Source organism: Cebidichthys violaceus, unplaced genomic scaffold (assembly GCF_023349555.1).
Source record: "Cebidichthys violaceus isolate CVI_PGR_0920_01 unplaced genomic scaffold, fCebVio1.0.p SCAF_9, whole genome shotgun sequence".
In the NCBI taxonomy this organism is placed as follows: domain Eukaryota; kingdom Metazoa; phylum Chordata; class Actinopteri; order Perciformes; family Stichaeidae; genus Cebidichthys; species Cebidichthys violaceus.
In genome coordinates this window covers 15,773,303-15,787,595 of record NW_027176975.1, presented here as the reverse complement: position 1 = coordinate 15,787,595, position 14,293 = coordinate 15,773,303, and the positions used below count along the sequence as shown (strand labels likewise).

At 41.1% G+C, this 14,293-nt stretch overlaps 1 protein-coding gene across 1 annotated transcript in view; it reads right to left on the bottom strand.

Moving 5' to 3' along the window:
- Nucleotides 1-2,425: 2,425 nt before the first annotated feature.
- The window catches only part of bmp1a (bone morphogenetic protein 1a), a 29,706-nt gene continuing 17,838 nt past the window's right edge, over nucleotides 2,426-14,293 (bottom strand). Inside the window, exons 7-20 of the mRNA XM_068702798.1 lie at nucleotides 12,169-12,293; nucleotides 10,444-10,559; nucleotides 10,202-10,304; nucleotides 9,563-9,679; nucleotides 9,014-9,159; nucleotides 8,700-8,895; nucleotides 8,309-8,434; nucleotides 7,273-7,433; nucleotides 6,949-7,129; nucleotides 6,725-6,850; nucleotides 6,418-6,545; nucleotides 5,679-5,892; nucleotides 5,043-5,293; nucleotides 2,426-3,648 (exon numbers count right to left, since the gene is read on the bottom strand). Of these exons, the coding sequence (XP_068558899.1) occupies nucleotides 3,514-3,648; nucleotides 5,043-5,293; nucleotides 5,679-5,892; nucleotides 6,418-6,545; nucleotides 6,725-6,850; nucleotides 6,949-7,129; nucleotides 7,273-7,433; nucleotides 8,309-8,434; nucleotides 8,700-8,895; nucleotides 9,014-9,159; nucleotides 9,563-9,679; nucleotides 10,202-10,304; nucleotides 10,444-10,559; nucleotides 12,169-12,293 (2,125 nt within the window). The 3' untranslated portion in view covers nucleotides 2,426-3,513. The remainder of the gene's footprint in view (nucleotides 3,649-5,042; nucleotides 5,294-5,678; nucleotides 5,893-6,417; nucleotides 6,546-6,724; nucleotides 6,851-6,948; nucleotides 7,130-7,272; nucleotides 7,434-8,308; nucleotides 8,435-8,699; nucleotides 8,896-9,013; nucleotides 9,160-9,562; nucleotides 9,680-10,201; nucleotides 10,305-10,443; nucleotides 10,560-12,168; nucleotides 12,294-14,293) is intronic.

Below are 14,293 nucleotides of genomic sequence, written 5' to 3'. Positions count from 1 at the left end.
CTTTTTTTGGATTCATCCATTGATAGTGTAGTCGAGCGTTAATGTTGTGCCTATACTTTATGATAATAAAATAATTAAAGCTGCAAGCAGCATTGATCGGGCCCTCGCATATTCACGCACGTCGAGGGTACTGGCAAGTCTGGAATGTTTTGAGTGTACCTCTGAATACAATCATAACTGTAAGCCTGTAAAAATTGACAAAAAACTGAATGTGTGTGATTGCGCTTCAGTGTTGGTAACATAACAGACGGTCAAAGTAAATGCAGGTCGGTTGTTTGTATAGGTGTCTCTGACAATCACTGCTGAGTGACTCAAAGCTGGAAGAGTCGAGGAGAAATGAGAGAATGTATAGTTCCATGTGGAAAAAAACATCTTTTTGTAAAGAATTAAGTTTAAACCAAAAGGTGAGCCAATGTAGAATAATCTATCATATAAATTAGTCTGGGTGCAGTTTGATTTTATTAAACAAACTTTACGTTTCATGAAATTACTTTACATTACGGCCTGGCTCCAAAAAGAAGAAAAACAATAAAATTTACTATTAATGAAAACTCCACGTACAAGTACGATTTGGAAACCTTTTTTATCCAATTTCTGCTCTCCAAACATCTTAGTTTGCACATATTTAGATCAGAGAAGTCTTTTTCTGGTCGTGTGCCCACGAACCCTTTTAATAAGTTCAGTGTTTGGGCCTCTGTAATTATAGAATCCTGCTTACAGCCATGGTTATTAGTAGGTGGCGCTATGACTATGACTAAATATTGGCATGCAGAAGTCATAAAATCATGACAGTCATCAAGCATGTCAAGTTTGGGACAGTTTTGACAAAGTACAGTCAAGTGACAACTGCTTGATGGATGATGGCGAACCATGTAAAATGGCTGCCACACCACATCCTTGTCGTTGGATGAAACTTTAACCTTTTAGTAACTTTTAATCACCAAGGTCTTTAGATTGTTCTGACCAAATTCTACGTTGATCTGATTAATTCCCTAGGAGGAGTTCATAGTACAGCGCCTGGAAATGGCAAAAAAAACCCACAATAAAGTCATACAAAATTCAAAATGGCGGACTTCCGGTTGGATTTAGAGCATGGTCCCCAAAGATATTTTTTTAAGTCTACATGTGATACATCTGCTTACTAAATTTTATACATCTAGACTATAACGTTTTTATGACTTTTTATATTTTTTGCTATACTACAACTTAATTTTGACTGTATTCAACATACTATACTATGACGTTTTTATGATTTCTTTTCGACATGCTATACCATGAATTTTTTCGACATACTATATTGTGACTTTTTTTGACTTCTTATAACATACTATGACATTTGTTTTTACTTTTTCGACATTTTATTTACATACTATGTACATGAGTTTTTTCAACATACTATACTGTGACTTTTTTTTACTTTTTTCGACATTTTATTTACATACTATGTCTTTTCATGATTTGTTTTTTGCAAATACTATACTATGACTTTTTTCGACCAATAATACTATAAATCTACATTAAAAGGTAAAGTACCTGAACCTTTCGGGAATATTTATCATTTAATCAGGAATGTGAAATGTGTCTTGATCATCTTAAAGTGTGTTTACCCAGACTACAGCCTGGTTACAGCTGCATGTGCTTTGCAGCATCTTTTAGAGTGAGGGACAATTTCAGTCTAGTCTAGTTTTCTGTGCATCTACAGTGCTCTGCTTCTTGTGTATTTATAAAATAAAAACACATAACAGACTGGTAATTAAATAACAACAAGGGAGCGTAAGGATACATGAGTATTTAGCAAGGTAAAAAATGAAATGCTTTCCTTCTGTAGTCTCAGATGACAAGGTCCATCTATAAATAGTGAATCAAAGATAAGATGAATAATGGATATTTATATGTGGCTTTGTTGTTTTTTTTATGTTTGCTGGGTGTCAGAAAACTATTTCAAACAGACCAGTGTGCCATTTAAGTCCTCAGGTCTGTAACACTCTTACTCACGTGTCCTGGATTACACTCAACCGACAACTCAGCCAGTGCGACGCAGGACATGGTTTAACTGAAATCGCACAAAACAGTTTTACAGTTATCAGTAAATATTGTGCACAGGGGTTACACATCAAACAGATGTGCCAGACTACTGAAATATCACAAAAACATTATTCTCATCGTGTTGAGTGAGAAATAAATGGAGAAAAGGAATGCGTGAGCAACATAGTATATTCAACATAGACCAATGGCTATACATAAAAAAGGCAATAATAGGGCTAATTTCAACAGTACCTTTCCCCCTTTACATTATATATGTAATAACTATTACAATAAATACCCAGGCTCATTTGGTTCTTGTGAAATACTTCATTGTACCAAGAAAAGGCATTTTCTTTGGACAGAAATTATTTTACATCAGAACTGTAAATCAACACTGAAACATAATTCATATATTTATTACCCCATGTTACAGGGCACACACAATGTTCAAGTATGCCCGAGGAACTAAAGGAGCAATTAAAAAAACAAAACAATGAAGCATAAGAGAGATAAAACGCATTTAAAAATAAGTGAACTGGCATTGCATTTCACAAAAATTCATAAGCTCATGATTTTGGAACAATTCACTGTAAAGTGCTAACTGGTTCGAGTTGAGAAAAGCACATGTTCCCTTTGAAAGATCATACACATTACTTTATACATGGAGGTACAGTAATAGCAAGTCATCAGGCAAGCAATTACCAACCAGAAGACATGGACCACAATTCATTTATTAGTCCTTTAATAAGATAACTGCCTCCTTAATTTCCTTGTTAATGGTAACAAGAATCTTGCCACTGGTTGCCAGGACAATGCCGATTACAAATGCTGGTGTTGTCACTGTACAGTTTTGCTTCTTTCCTTGTAATTACATGCAATTGACTGACATACAGCATCAAAAATCTCAAGTCAAGTCCTTCTAATCCTTTTACAGATAGGAATCCTTGAACAAAAAGGATGAGAGTGTGAGGAGAGGAGAGCAATTATTGAGGAGTGCAGGGGACCCTCCCATACTCCTCCTCCTCTTCCTCTCCCCTCCTGGATGTGGTGGGCTGGTCAGACAAAAGCAGGGATCTGTCCAGCTGATGCCTGCCTTCCTACAGGTCCTGAGAATCCACTATTTTCCTTTGTGCCTCTCATTGGGAGGCACGTTAAAAAAAAAGAAGAAGAAACTAACAAAAAAAAGGAGGGATCTGGGTCAATAACTTTACCCTACGGTCCGCCTAAGGTGGACGTTCATCCTCCCACCCCAATCCTAACCATAAAAAGGTAAAAACAAGGTGTGCTGCAGAATGGCTTTTCTCCTCACAGTCTGTGGGGGGAGCTAGAGCCCCTAGAAGCTGAGGTGCGGTTGGTGGTCTTGCGGCTGTTCGGTCGTGTCTGATTCATCTTGGTGGCCGAAGGTTTCCGAGCGTCAGGCTGGCGCCTCCCCTGGGAGCCCCTCCGTTTTCCCCTTTGCCCTGCACGGCCCCTTCCGGCCCCCGCTGGTCACTTGCGAGAGTGAAGTGTGTCCTGGAACTTGGTGCTGGTGTAGCGGACGTGGAATCCTTTTTTGTTGATTGTATCGTCGGAGCGGAACTTGATCACAATGGAGTCACCGGCTGAGTAGATCTCCTCTGGAGGCTGTCAGGAGTGACAAAACAACAGATTAATTTGTGCTGTTTCTTTCTGGTTTGTTGACTGCACTTCAATTAAAAATAAAGACTTCTCACATGCTGAAACGGAAGTCAAATCAGTGACTATGACGAATGGCTTCTGACTGCATATGACTGCTACCTCTGTAACAGCCAGGGGCCACGTAAGGGTCCGGGAACTGGACTGACCCTTTCCAAATTTATTCTGATTGAGCCTTTGGCTGTTGTTAAAGGGAGGATAAAATATACTCTGATGATTAGTTCCAGGTGCACCACTCCACCGAGCTCATTTCTTCCCTGAACAAAACCATATACTGCATAGTACTTATATTATATTATACATGTCTACTGTTTTGAGTACAAAGTCGGACAAACTATTTTCAATAAAACAAAGGGGGGGGGGGGATTAAATGAATTATGTGTGCACAGAAAATATGCAGCACTTGATCTGGCTGTTTGTCATAACAGCGGAATCACATGAATATTAATTCGGAACATTGTACTAAAAAATAATTAGTTGGTTGAGGTGCTCAGGCAGCTGCACTGTGGCTACGACAAAGACAATGCTGTAATGTCAGAGTAAGCTTGTGCAACCAACTGTAAAACACCAGGCTGTTGATTAAAGCTGTCATTCATGACATGAATAAAATATCTACAATACCGCTTAAGTCTTAGTTTATTGCAAAAGAGATTTAAAACACAAGAAGAAAGCTGCCAACAAATTGTATTGTGCACACAGCTAAATGTAGTCTGCAGTTAACTGAGAAAAGCCCTTGGGTTGAAACTAAACCTCCCCACACTATAATGAGTTTGGGCCTACTTTGGGCTGAATTGTGTCAGTTTATTTCGACCTGTTTTATAAAAAAGGAAACTTGATTGAAGAGCCACTCCCCGGGGTTCTGGGGGTGTTATGTCCCCTCCAGCAAATCATTCACAGGAACAGGAGTGAGTAAAAGGCCAGAGCTTATTATGGAAGTGTGTAAATGAAATCAAGCTGTTCTCTGACCTGAGGAAACGTGTTTCTATTCCCTGCTGGCCTCATTGTTCCAGACTCAGGCTGCAGCCTCAGCATTGGCTGATTAATTCACTGTTACAACCCGATGTCAGAGACTCTGATAGGCTATCGGCACCCGGGCAGTGATGGCTTGTGTCGACCTACAACCGCCTCCACACCAACAATCCCAAACCCAGAGGAACACGTCAACTTTAACAAAGTGATTAAAGTCTTTCACAAACCGCTGGCAAAGGTTATTCAACAGCAGTGCAAACTTCAGAACAATTGTCTGAATACTCCTGCTGTTATACTGTAAACCTGAAAAAAGTGCTGTGACAAACCAAGAAAAGACATTCAGAAAGTAGAGGCTGTTAGGAAAATGCTCTTACCCCTGAGCCACAATAACGTCCCAGCCGTGGAGACTTGGTGTCAGCTCCATCGAAGAGCTCCATGTAGTCATAGCCACAGTCCGCCTCCTCCTCAATCTCAAAGGTCTGGAAGATGAGCTCCACTCCGTACCCTTTCTCTGCCGAGATCACCCACTGACAGTCAGAGGCTCCAGGGTAGTTATTGTCCCCGAACTGGGCGTGGGAGAACAGGTCCTTGGTTTTGACCTCAGCCTTTAGGCGACCTCCGCACTCTGTGACCAGAATTGAGTTGGACATTTAGTAAGCAGAGGCCAGCATTAACAAGTTACAAGTTCAGCTGCTCGTGCTTGTTGGTCTCTGTCATATTTGTGGTTTTACAGTCATACAGATATAAAGGATTCTTGAACATGCTCTGTAGTTGGTTTTGAGTCATTATCATTCTCAGACTAGGTGGTGAATTGTTCCCAAAACTAAATCCTGTAAGCATTACATCCAAAAACCATTAAGACGTTTGATATGTGAGTGAGCTTAAATTAACCGATGTCCCAAAAACATGAAGGCTTAAGTGATTTTACTGGAATCCTTCTCAGCTACATTGTGTTTTTTTCTTCAGCAGGAAGGGAAATGGAGTACTGTTATAACAGCATCTATTCTTACCTGCAGTATGGGAAGCCTCGAAGCCTTTCTTCTGTACAGAATTATCAGAGAAAAAGCGAATGAACAGCTTGTTGGCATTAGAAGTGATGGGTGGGGGCTTCTTGGTGCCACAAAAGCGACCCAGACTTGGAGCTTTCCCATCTCGACCGTCGTAAATCTCAATGTGGTCATAAGCACACTCCAGGTGGGCCTCCATGTCGAGCTCGTTGAAGGCCTGCGACAAAACAAGATAATGAGTATGTTTGGTAGAAATAGAAATTTATGAGATCAAGTATTTTATGCTTCTATATTTTCAATACAATGCGGTTCACTTAACAGTGATACATGTTATTTCTAGAAAACTGAAAAATAACTGTAATTCTCTCAGCACACAGGTAAACTAGAGTAAAATAAAAAAAATAATTTCCTCAATTTTTGTATTGTAATTTAGAAACAGAGTCATGCATGACGTGCTTTGATATCATAAATTGGTGACAGATTTTCTGTCAGCAAACGCTAAAAAAAATAAAAAATTGAAAACAATCTTTTTGTCTGACATAGTAGACAAAAATGCATAGGACACAGGAGAGGGAGCCACACTTTGTTGTTAGGAAATGGCATAACAGTTTCTGACAGCAGCACAGTAAACACAGATGTCGTCAATGGATTTAGCAATTAAATTACGCAAATACGTTATACACAAATAAATACATGACTGACAAGTAAAATTATACAGAGAGCTGGAGGAAGTGAGACATACGATTTTAATGCGGTGGCCTGGAGTGGTGGTGAGTGCCCAGGTGCATGCCTTCTTGCTGGGGTATTTATCCGGCCAATTGGGGCTGGTGATGATACCGCTCACACTATTCACAGTGTGATCACAGCCAGCTGTAAAAAGACATCACTGAGTCAACGCAGACCTCTGTATCATACTAATATGGAAGAGACTTAAACTCCTAGTAAGCGTGTGCCCATCGACTCCAATGCCTGCTCTGATTGCAAAAAAAGTCAGGAGTAAGAATAAATGTGCAAGCATATCAAAGAGACACGAGTTTGAGGTGATATACCTTCTTTACAGTCGTGTTTATTCTCATGTAGCACAAAGCCACTCCTGCACTGACAGCTGTAGCTCCCAAAGGTGTTGACACACTCATGTTGACAGCCACCGTTCTCCTTAGAGCACTCATCTTTGTCTGAGGAAGCACAGAGAACAACCTTGGTTTCCTTTCAAGGCTGACAGACAGCAGCTCCAAGTGACTGACTGAAAAGACATCACTGTTAGGGGACTCACCTGAGAAGAACTGTGCTTTAAAGCCCTTTTTGGACACTGTATTGTCTGATTTAAACTCAATGCGCATGTTGTTGTACTGGGAGGTAATAGCTTCTGGTTTCTCTGCCCCACAGAACTTTCCATGTAGCCTTGAATCTGCTGACAGCCCACTGCGCACCTCCACGTAGTCGTACTTACAAACCTGAGCACGGAAACAGAGCATGTGAACATCTATTTGGTTTTAATTATGTAACACAAGGACGAAAGGAGGGCTTGTTGCAATGACAGAGAGAGAACATAGAACAAACCCACCCCGTGCCAATTCAAAATAACCCCAGTGCTCACGTCATTGCCCTCAGTCTCGAAGACGTCAAAGAGCAGAGTGATGCGGTACTGCGTGGGGGCAACCAGCTGCCAGATGCAGTTCTTGTTTGGAGGGTACTCTCTGGGCCAACCCGGGCTGGTGATTGAACCATTCAGCTTGGTGATGAAGCCCCCACATGCAGCTGGATTGAAAACACAACATGGGAGGAGACAAGGACAAACAGATAGTAAATAAATGATGTCACCAAATGTTATGCCGCAAACATTCAGCTGAAATAAACGCCGTCTGAAATATTCTTTTGTCCGGACTTAACCTTATTACTGCCTGACAGGACTCAGGCAAGCTTTGTATCAGTTACGCAAGACACACGTTACAACAACTGGTGTTGCCCCTCACCTGGCTATTTTTAGCTAAACTTAATGTGCAGCGTTGATCCTTACCAACTGCAACAGATGTTATTTTGATACATGGATTGCAGTTATTAGATGTGGACAAGGTGAAATGTTGGAATAGTAAAAGTTACAGTATTTACAGTACAAATGCTTACTGCCATTCTGTTAGTGTGTCTATGGGATTATTCATGCGGGAGCATCTATTATACGATGACTACTATTATATTTGTTGCGACATATTTTCTTTTTTTTCTTGTTGCTTCAACTTCATTATCTTTTTTGATTTGTACAGCTCTAGGTTTTCTACAAAAGCTAAAAAAACAGCATAAGCTGAATATTGAAGCACAAGGCAAAGCTGTAGTAGTAGCTGACTTTCTCTAGGGGAGGATGGTGGCTAAGTGGTCCACCAGATATTGTACAGCTTATATACTAGTAGTTAGGTCTTGAACAACAACATATCATTTGAGATAAAAATAATGCTTGCACTGTTGTGACTCAAATATTTAAAAGGCAGTGCTCAGCCAGCACAAGCATCACTGTTGGCATCTTTTCTGGCTTTTAGAAATGACTGTACTTATTGTATCTGGGTAGCTAACTGTGTAAAGTGCTTTAACGTGTAAATGACATGGTGAGTATGGCTGGTGACTTTTCTCCCTGTACTTACCCTCACAGCTGCGCTTGTCAGCAGCCAGCTCATAGCCTGGGTCACAGGCACACTTGTAGCTGCCTAATGTGTTGACACAGCGTTGCTCACAGCGACCGTTGTCCGGCTTGGAGCACTCATCCATCTCTGAAAACACAAAGATATGTTAGAACCCTTTTTGCCGGCCCCCTGGCTCGGTGGCGTACAAGAGAAACACCCAAAAACAACATCATCGCCAGGCAAAGAGGGTCGCACAGAACCCGACCGTGAAACAAAAACATATAAATACATATAAAACTTATACTGCCATAATGTTTAAAAGATAACGATGGACTAAGTGATTGCTGTAATGTCTCAGATTAAACAGATGTTGACATTCTCTCTTAAGAATTTACAACCCTTAACCTCTGACCTTTGAAGAAGTTGGCAGCAAAGCCGGCCTTGTTGACAGAGCCATCTGAAACAAATTTCATCCACAGCTGGTTGGAGCTGGTTTTGATGTCATCTGGCTTGTCGTAGCCACAGAAGCGGCCCAGCAGGGGACTGTTTTCAGAGTTTCCATCGCGCACCTCAAGGTAGTCATAGGCACAACTGTCATGTCTCTCAATCTGAGGAAGGTTAAAGGGTTTGAGGTTAGAGTTGGACATCAGAAAATTATCCAAATCACTCACAAAATTTACAAAAAAAGTATTTCAATTAATAATTACAAAAGGACTAGCGTCTTACCTCAAAAGACTGGAAGGTAAGGCCTACGTGGTAGCCCTGAGCAACAGTAATCTTCCAAACGCACACTTTGTTCGGTCTGTAGTCATCAGGGTAGTTGGGGGACTGGATCTGGCCGTTGTCTTTCTTCACCTCCCCACCACAGATGGCTGCATGTGACAGAAACAAAAACAATAAAAAAAATAATAATACTGAGCTCCCTCAATAGTAATATCATCAGCACATGCCTCTGAAAAAAAACAAAACGTGTGCTCACTGCTCTGATTTACACAATGTGGATTAGCTGAAATACCTCCAGCACCAGCTCCCACACACACAAACAGAAATCATTCCTTTGCACGGTCTGGAAACAATGGAGCGGAGTGTGAAGGCAGGCCAAAATCTGATTAATGCAGCATAAAGTGCCTGACACATCAGCAGCAGGAGAGCCAAAAACTGTGGATATTACTGCAGCCTCTAGGCACATTGTTGGATCTGTGACTGGCCATGCGTTCAGTCAGCTGAGCGGCATACTGAAATTGGGTGCAGCGAGGTCGAGGAATGGATGCTTACCCTCATAAACGGCGGAGAAACCTTTTCCCACCCAGTTACTGCTGCTGCGGAACTCAATCCACAGTCGACTGTCGGTGGAGATGATTGGCTCTGGCAGCTTATCACCACAGAATCGACCTGGGTCACAGGTGAAGACACAAACACACAACAACCAAGATTTGATTATCACACCACTTGTGATAGCTCTGAAATTCCTCTATACAGCTCTTTACTTAAAATCAATTGAAATTAAACACACAGAGACAGAGTTCAAAATCATAAAAAATAGTTATATAACTAAACAATTAGCATCTTTATTTTAGGATTTAATGTTTGATAAATTAATATACTGTATGTCCTAGGTATGACTTGCTGAAACTAATAGTCACTTTGTACCTCTTTCACTCATCAAAACATCGCTTTTACCCTACAGTTTCTGTATATAATGTACATATTTTCATAAACTTAAAAGACATGTGAAACCTATGTTAAGCCTAACTACTGTAGTACTTTTTCTTATATGATAGCAAACTGAATTTTGAACTACTGGTTAGACAAAAAAATATATTGGAGATGTCACCTTTTTGTGGTGAATTAATTGGTAAAATTGTCATCAGATTAATCAGTAATGAAGTAAAGTATTCTCCCGTTAAAACTGACCTTTGAGAGGTGCCTTCCTCCAGTAACCATCTCGGATTTCCACATGGTCATACCAACATAAGTGGCTCCTGTACAGATCCATGGAGGTGAAGTTCAGAATGATCTTAAAAACCAAGAGAGAATGATTACCGACACGGTTCAGATAAATAAGATGTAACAGAGACACCATATCAGTGTAAACAGTTAGTAAAGACTGTTTTCAGGCATCTCAAAGTTTATCTGGTATTTCCAAACGCTCATACCTTTTCACCTGGTGTGACTGATATTCTCCAGATGCAGTGCATGTAGGCTGAGTATCCGTTGGGGAAGCCAGGGGAGGAGAAGTTCCCGTTGCTGTCCTGCAGACTGTCCCCACATCCTGTGCACAAACACACACAGTCGTAAGGCCTGAGCCGTGAGCATGATGAACTGCCAATTTGTCTTTGCCTGAAAAAACCTAAGCCACCCATTCAAACTATACACACATCAGATCTGAAGTAAATCCCCTGAAAACTTGCTGCAGAGACAGATGCTGGATGCTGGAATTATAACACTAAATGTGACGTAAACGGCAACTCTTTTATGTTCAAAAGGGACATCTGCTTGTAATATTCACCCACAACCCCGCACCTCACCCCTTTCCTCCTCCACCTACTCCAGATGATGATCACACAAAGGAATTGAGAGAGTGAGACACTTTCTCTGAGCATCCTCTGAAAATAAACCTGGCCCACTATAAATAACCAAGCCCTCTGGAGGATGTGATGCATTATGTACGCCTTGCCGGTGAAAAAAACCCCTTTGTTTGACTGGCAAAAACTAAAATGTGCAAGTGTGCGAGGACTAATTCAAAACACCACACACAGCCTCGTGGAACGACCAAGGGAGACTTGTGCCATGTGGGGGAAAGATGTGCTTAATTAAGACAGAGAGGAAATGATAGAGAGTAGATTGTATCTTTAGTTGTCCATCTGAAGAGCTGTATGCATTCACTATTATTACTCTGTGTTATCTTTACCTCAGGTTGAGTTTTGAAGGAGTAAGGAAAACATTTCCCCCAACTGTTCACATTCGTTGCTTCCCTTGAGGTTTGTGTGAAAGCAATAAAATGAGAATCCCTGAGCTAAGAGTTGTGTGTAATAATGTTTGGCAGAGGTTTGTCAGTACTAAACCATTAACAAGCGCTCAGGCACACAATGGGAGATCCATGGCTCTTTAAGGATTTTTTTTTTCCATGAACATGTGGAGACTCACCACCTCACCCCCCACAATGTGAGTCACATCATCCAGTCAGTTTCTTCCTCACGAGACAGAACTTGTCTTGAATAAAGAGACAGAATGCTTGCACAGACACATATAGACGCATTTATGGTTGAAAACCACACCAGCAGGTCTAGCTCTGGTACCCATCGTTATGTTTATTCATTGAGCTTTAATGTGAGGCTTGACCTACAATTAACTGTCTGTCATCAAATCTATTCAGCAGAAGGCTGTCCTCAATGTACATCTGTTAATGCTATAAATTCTGTTTACTTCAACAGCATTGAATCCTCTCTCTCATCCCTGGAATCATTAACAAAGTGAATGTTTCATAAAAGGGTCAGGCTTATGTAACTCTCCTTAGTGTATAGCCTCACAGTTTACGTGGCACGTGCTGTACATGAGTGTTGTTCCCAACAATCTTTAAGTCATTGTCCTCTCGAGAACAGCTGTTCTTCTCCATCTATCTGGCAAAGAGTGATGAGAAACTTCCTGTCTCTGGATAGTGTTTACACTCATCCCAGCTTGGGAGTCTCGGACGCTGTAGCCAAGGAACCACACCACATCAATAGTCGATGCTTGGCTATTTCAACACAATGTGAGCTGCATCTAGGGATGGCAAAAGGAGCTGCAGACCTCTCTCTTTCTCTCTGGGCTATGTAACACACACATGCAAAAAATAGACAGGAAAAACCCATAGCAGACAGCATCTGTCATTTTGGTCTTACTGGAGCATTTGTAGAGTTTGCGTGCCTGTGTGATATCCCCTTTGCTCAGTCTGGTTCTCTGGCCAATGGGTGGTCGCACTCCATTCACATCATAGCGTGGCAGGATGGTGTCCAGGAAAATGCCCCTGTAATTCAGCAAGAGAGACTGATGTTAATGTTGCATGAAACCCAGCCGGCATGCACACAATCCTGGTGACTATTCTAACATGCATGCACACCACAAAACATGTTTGCTCAAGGATTAAGTGACTTACCATCAACAGGGCAATTCAATCACTGTCAACATTATTATTAATGGTTTCTAAAGGATTTAGACTTCTAAATGTGTTGCAGTGTTGGCTGAGCCAAACAGAATGTGGCTGTTTTACAGAAAAATACAGAAAATCCAACAGGACAATTGTAGAGGGGCATGGAGAGCTCATTTTCATATTCACTTTGGATAACCTTTTAAGCAGACATGTAAACCTGGTGACTTAGATAACTAATATACATTTTCTACCATAAAATATCTAATTACATTGAAAATTTCTGATGTAAAATCTAATGAAATCTTTTAATATTTCTTCCACGTAAAACACTTGAAATGAGATGTGGCACCAGTTATATTGGACAGCATGAGGCCTTCATGCACACCCACATCTATGTGGACACAAAAGTTATCATGATCCTGACACACCTGCATGTACTACTGTAAACTTAACATCATTAAAACTATACACAAAACATCTTATCTATGAATAAACATTCTTTTAGAAGTAACCAATCAGGATGTGGCTGATACGCTCTTCCACTTTCCCATCATCATTTTCTAATGAGGTACATTAGAACAATATTTTATAATATCAAATTTAACTTTTTAACTTATCTTTATATATTTTTTTTTAAATCTAAATTGCCATATGTTCCTCCATCTCCCATCAACATATATGCATGTAAAGGTTGTTTTATTTTTATTTCAAATCACTGATGTTTAGTTTCTGATTCTTTCAGATCTACAGTTTCAGTTATTTATCAAAGTCTTCCTTTGAGGTCGGGGTCAAACAGTTTGTTTCTGAGGTTAAACCTGACATCATTCTTCACACACATCTGCCCTACAGATGGGCCCAAACTAAGAGCTTAAGCTGTTCTCCAGAGGAACTGTGCGATCACAATACATTGCATAAGCTGTAAAGGTAGGGACGTGGACAAGCTGTAAAAAACAATCAGGTAAAGCATCTAAGTAGCTTCTTTTTTTTTTTAAATGGCAGAACATTAAGTACAGAAAAACTCATTTCCCAATGCTGTCTCACTTGACACTTTGCTAGTTTATCATCTCCATTTTTTTTCAAAGTATTGGCGAGAAATGGCCTGGCTCCTTGGCCGTTCCCATGGTGACATGCCTATCAACGCCAGGCATGTGCAAACAGAGCAGCCTGAGCTAACAGTTTAGACTCTGCCTACCCGTCTGCCTGTAAGCTTCCAGGAGCCCGTATGCTGGCTGTCGGTGAAAAACGCCACTCCAGCCGGTGTCAGAGCAGACAAAGGGCACACTGGCAGATCTCTATTTGAGTTGGCACTGCTCCATGCACCGGTCCTGAAAAATATCTCCGGAGCAAAAGAGGGGGCAGGCAGAGCTGTGGGTCGGGTAACACACCCCAGACAAAAAGCATGGGGATCAGCCATGCTGGTCCCCAGGAGACACCGCAAAACATCAAGACCAGCCATGAAATCGTCCGAACAACACACGCAGCAAAGGCCCTGGCTTCCCACGGTGATTTACTGTAAAACATCGAGTAAACACCCTGGCTAATAATGGTGCAACAAAGAAAGACACTGGCACAGGTAAATCAGCCAATCAGCGCTCAAGAGAAAGTGCTCGGAATGACTTGTGAAAAGCTAACAGGAGCCTCTTGTTTGCTAATACAGCTCTGTGAAACATTCCCCAGCAGTGGAAGCCATTCCTCTCTCGTGTCTAAACAGTCGTATTGATCAACACAGTTCCACAAATTAGGATAGCCACAGAGTAAGAGTGAAAACAGAACAGGACGGATTACCCGACCAAAGCATAGTTTAGGGAAGGGCTGCTCCATTGTGCAGCAGACTGTAGTGCATACCACAAATTTAGAGAATCAAGAGGTTAAGTCCA